The sequence below is a fragment of the Apis cerana genome, linkage group LG9, assembly GCF_029169275.1.
Source record: "Apis cerana isolate GH-2021 linkage group LG9, AcerK_1.0, whole genome shotgun sequence".
NCBI lineage: Eukaryota > Metazoa > Arthropoda > Insecta > Hymenoptera > Apidae > Apis > Apis cerana.
In genome coordinates, this window is record NC_083860.1 from 5,691,426 (window position 1) to 5,697,500 (window position 6,075).

General features: G+C 20.0%; 1 protein-coding gene across 13 annotated transcripts in view; it reads right to left on the reverse strand.

The window, feature by feature from the left end:
* Positions 1 to 1,956: 1,956 nt before the first annotated feature.
* Positions 1,957 to 6,075, reverse strand: part of LOC107993141 (la-related protein Larp4B) — a 14,152-nt gene continuing 10,033 nt past the window's right edge. For 8 of the 13 annotated variants that reach the window (XM_062079130.1, XM_062079129.1, XM_062079131.1 and 5 more), the window contains 2 exons: positions 5,651 to 5,754; positions 1,957 to 5,522 (listed from right to left, as the gene is read on the reverse strand). In XM_062079130.1, the coding sequence (XP_061935114.1) occupies positions 5,659 to 5,754 (96 nt within the window). In that variant the 3' untranslated portion in view covers positions 1,957 to 5,522; positions 5,651 to 5,658. The remainder of the gene's footprint in view (positions 5,523 to 5,650; positions 5,755 to 6,075) is intronic. The other 5 variants (XR_009831097.1, XR_009831096.1, XR_009831093.1 and 2 more) reach the window with 1 other exon arrangement.

Genomic DNA, 6,075 nt, shown 5'->3' on the forward strand with positions numbered 1-6,075 from the left:
TTAAGATAAAATAACTATAAAAAATAACTATAAAACTTTTAGATAATCGTAATATTTTTGCACAATTATTCTTTAAATCATTATTTTAAGAAATCCCATAAATTTATAATATTTTTTTTATAAATTATATATATTATTTTATTTTATAAATTATATAAATTATTTTCTTTAAAATACAATCTTTACATATTTTCTTTATATATTAGCAATTCCAACTTCTTTCTTTTTTCATTTTAATAATTAATTTCTATACACTTAAGAATTTTCTTCTTGTTAAAGAATAATATCTTTAACAATAAAAAGAATTTTTGAATAATTTTCTTGAAACTTGAAGAATTTCCATTTTTATATTGATATTTTTTAAATCTTATATATGTATTCTTAACTATTTTTTAAAATCGACTATTTTCTATGTTGATTTTGTCTCCTAATGAAACAATATTAACTGCTGAAAAGTTTTTATTTTCATACAATGCTTAGAATTATCCTTAGAATAATTCTTGATGAATATTTAGACTTTGGATAATATAAGAAATTAACATTATTTTTTAAACGATAATTATTCGAATATGTTTGTGACATCTTTGACAAATAACAAATCTTTTTTTTTTCTTTTTTTACTTATTATTATTTTTATAATTTCATTAAACTTATTTAAAAACTTTTTTCTTTTTAATATATATATTATATCGTAATTTGTTATAATACATTTTTATTGTTCCTTATATATTTATTTAAAATATAAAATATAAAATACACAAATTAAAGTTATACGGATGTTAAAATATCTCTGTGATTTGTAATTTAAATTATTTTGTTTTTCTAAATATTTATTTATCTAAGGGACAAAATAATTATATTTTCAAGAAGGATTAGTTTAATATTTATAAATAATATATACCTGAAATTATTACATATGAAATAAAATGAAAACTTAAATTCTAATAGAAGCAAATTCAGTTATTCTTGTTAAACAATTGTATTAAAATTTTCTAATTCCTTTGTTTTACAGAATTTTATGTGTAAATAACATAAAAAAATTAAATACAAAATTAATAAATACTATTAAATATGTAGATATTTTTTTACATAAGAATTATATGCTTAGACAAAATAATAAGTTTGTATTATTACATTCTATATTTTATTACAAACATATTTTAAATAATAAAAACGAAAATTTAATAATTGATATTAATTTCTATCAATAATATGTGAAATATTATGTAAGTTAATAAAGGAAGACAATAAAGTTTTAAATGATTACATTATGGTTGTACATATAATATTATCGATGTTGATATATATCGTAAAATGATATTAATTTAAAAATTCTGCTTTTTAACAAAGAGTAACAATGAATCAAACTATTATAATTTTAATTATAATTTTTTCATATTCAAGTCAAATATTTTAAAGCTTATGAAATCAGAGCATGTAATTACTATTCATATTTGAATTCATATTCATAATTTTGAAATATTATTATCAATAAGATAATGTTTGATGTATCTCAATTATTTAATCAATAGATATTTAATATATATATAATTTTATTTGATTCCTTGTAACGTATAAAGCCGTGTTGTTTTGTATATGTGTTTGCTTTTTCTTTATGTTCCTTGTATACAAATAATTGCCGTCTTTTTGGAATAATACTTAAGAAATTTTGTAATTTATATTGAATCTGCATCTTATGTAAAGATACTGTCAGTCTCTTGTTTTGAAGATAATGGCAGTTTCTTTATGCCCTGAATAAAATTACATGCAGAAATGGTTTTCTTTATATGTATACAAATTCATCAATTTATCATATTTATTGGAATACTTCAACTTTCTCTATGTTATTCATAATGCTAGGCCACATTTCGTTTAAATTGCATTTATACAGTTTCTAATAAAAATATATATAACATAATGTGAGATTTAAAGTTGTTAAAGTAAAAGTAAAACCAATAACAGTAATTAATGTTTAATTTTGAAATTTGTCACTTTACATAGTAATAAACAAACGTCATAGATCATATTATAATACACAAGTTTCCATAGTAGTTAAAAAATCAGACTTTCTAGGCCTGCAGCCTATGAAACGGAGTACGTTATACATTGTATTTCTGTTGGACTTCAATCTAATCACAGTTTATTCTGATGGATGAGTTAACGTAAGTTTATCAGCCACGATTTTTGTGACGAGATTATTAAAAAAGAACAGAGTTCTAATGTATTTTTTTCCTTACATTCCAATCACAATTTTATTTCAATTTATCACCCTTACCCTGGACCATGTTAATATTCGAATTCGAATTATAATATTATGATTTTATTTATGTAATGATTTAAAATCATTATATATTTTATTAATTACATATAATTTATTAACATAAAAATTTTCACTATATCAATTTTGCTTATATAAAGCTTAAAATATTCCAGTTTGTGCATTTTACAATTAATTATTTCACATAACTTTATAATTTATTATTGAAAAAAACAAATGATCATTACGATCCAAGGTATTGGTGCTATTTTTCATTTTATATTATACAAGTATGCAATATACCAACAGCTTAGTATTTCTTACATTAAATTCCATACATTTAGTAAAGACAATGTATAGAGAGGAATCAACTTTCAAATTTTTTACATATCATTCGTAGCAATAATTAAAACGAATATTCAAAGCATACACATAATTAGCTATACATAATTTATAGGGTAACGCATAAAGTAAGACAAATCACTTTTAACATTGTTTATGTTTTTTAAAACTCCATTATCAAGAAATTGTAATGTTTATCCAATTTTCATACATACGTACATAAATATATACATATATGTATGTGTATGCATATATTAATATATGTATATTTATACGTATGTATATTTTTTGTATTTATATTAATCTTTTTATCAGTAAATTCACATTAATGTACATTTTATATAAACTAAGTAAATTGACGAATTACTATATCATTTAATTATTAAATATTTCCTTGTTATTTTTATTCGATTTTTTAAAGTATTAAAAATACACATATAGCATTAAACAACATCGATCTTATTTGAAATAAAAATACTATGCACATACAGAATGTACCATTAATGAAACAATTTTTCATTTATATAACTGCAAAAAAATAAACTTTATTATTAACTGACATAATTAAAAATTGAACTAAATTCATACATTGTATGAATTAGAAAAAAATAATAAAGAATATATTGCAGTCAAAATTAGTTTCATTTTTCTTCTAAGATATCTCATTTTAATATGTTTCTTTTATATTATTCCCAATTACAAAAAAGGAAAAAAAAAACAAAGAAAACAGGAAAAATAAACGATAGCAAAACAATGTGACACATTTACATTCAATAATAATATAAAATATCAAACTTTTTAGTGAATTTACTAATGAAAAGATATGTGTGTATATATATATATACTGTACTTGTTTTTTGATGTAATCAATTGTATTACATCAAATTTTGAAAGTATATTATAAGTTGTGCTACAAGACTGAGACTAAAGCAAAGTGTTTACAGCACCACGATTTAAACTGAAATAATTAATATTTTAATGCATTTACATTTGACAATAAATTTTTCTGTATATCCAACATTGCGACTAATCATTTCAGATATAAAAAATTAAAAGGCAGTATTATAAATGTAAAGTATAATTATATATGTTGGTAATAATTGTTTTATAGTTCAGGAGATTGGTTTTCCTTTAATATTCATTAGTATTTCAATTTCTGTACGCATATCAGTAACAAATATATCATATGCGTTATTTACTATAATGTATAGGTACATATAATTATATAACATCTAAAGCCAAGCTCCTGTAATATACACAACATTTTGAGGCACTTAAACGTGTGCTCAAAGACCATGTTTCTGATAACTCTTATATTACCTGCCAAAGCATAATTCTAAATTGTATATTATTTCATGTAACGATAATATTAAACAGAAAAGTCAGTGCCGTAAATAGGTGCCTAAATATGTCATAACAATTTCTTTTCTCTTGAAATAAACATAAGATATATTTAATACCATTTCCAGAATATCAATAACAATATTAAACAACAATGTTTTATTATTATAATTTATTTTGATTTATTTGAAATACAAATTTTAAAGCTTTTAATAGGAATTAAAATGTATTTGAAACAACATGGAATGTTATATTTTCAAAATATACTAATATTCTATTTAATTTTGTTTATATTATTTTCTTTGTCTTGTATCATATTTTAGAAACTATAAATAATTTTATGAGTAAATATATCAAATTTATATTTTTGCTTTATAATATAATGATATTATTGTGAGACAAATATACACAATTCATTTAACACGTATTTTTTAATATTCTAGATAAATATGATGTGATTATAAATACTTTTTTTTTATAATAAATTTTATTATTAAGAATATTAATTATTAAGTATTTAAACATAATAAAGAAAATATAACAAACCAATAATAATTTTTAATTTGTAAATAATTGAATGCAATTAGACTTTAATTAATCTGTAATTTATGAAATAATTACAAAATATTTTAATATCGTTTTTATCCATAAATAATATGATAAAAAAAATACTAGAATATAGATTTTATAATTAATTTAAAACCTACAACAAATGTTAGTAATTTTTTTATATTTTCCTCAAATAAGATAAGTTATATATCATTATAAATAATTGTGAAACCACGAATGATATATATATATATATATATATATATCAATAAAGCAATTTGTTGTTTTTCTTTTACTTCAAATTTTGCATAGAAATAAAAACACAGATACATGATACCGTAAATATTTCATTTGTATATTAATTATTTATATTCTAATATCATCTATTATAATTGTCATCAATATTCTGGAAAATATGCAAATCTTGTTTATAAATAATGTAAATGAAATATATAAAATTACATGAAAACAGAAATATATTAATTTTTTTCAAATTAAGTATCCTTATGATTTATCTGTTTTAGAAATTACATTCTTTTTTTCGTTTTTTTTTTAAATCAGAATTCTGTTTGAGAATAAGTTTCGTTGCACTCTGAACATTCATTAAGCTGTACGCACATAGCAAGGTTTGGCACAAAGATAAACATTTCCCAGTTACGGCCCTGTGCTATGAAAGGGGAGAGGAGAAAGGAATTAAAAGATTAATACCTTAGTTTAACATTTTTACAAGCTAACAAATATGTACCTCCAAAATCACAGAACAAAAGCAATAACAATACTCTTCTACACAATGTATTATCCTGCCAGCAAACGTATTTTTTTAAATATGCAGCGAATTAGAGTTTCTTCAAACAATTTTTTTATGATTCATAGTTAATTGATACCACATTCATTGTAGGCGAAGTCACTGTACAATGTAAAAAGTTTTCTTCATACCCACTATATCCAGTGTAGGATAAAAAGCAGTGGTACATAATCCATATAATCCAGATGAAGAATAACAGCTAAATATTGAAATTCACTGCAATAGTATCTGTAAAAGTATTTATTTCACTATTTTTATCTTTAATTTTATATTTAAAATTTTATTTGGATTTTTGTAATAATATAATTTTATATATATATAATAAGTTATTTAAATAAAATAAAAAAAATTCTTACATATTGATTTATACATTTCCATCTCTTTCATCTGTCTTATGTTTTGTACAAGGTAGTTCGCGACAGTGTTGTGCTACTTGAGCATAACTCGGTCTTGTAAGGTCCTACAATGAAAAATATTTATTAGTAACAGAAATTTAATTAATATTAAAAATATATATATATTATTATAAATATTAATAAATAATAAATTATAAAGAAAATTTTATGAATCATAAATATCCGAATTATTATAAAATTCATAGTAAATAAAATAATATTATTATCTGATTATAATATTTTTATTTCATTGATAATTTTCGTTAATTTTAATAATTTTTATTATCATATTTTTATTCTATTATTCATTTCATTATAAAATATTATATAATTTATAAAATTAAATTTATGAATTATATATAATAATAAAATATAAATTATACTTA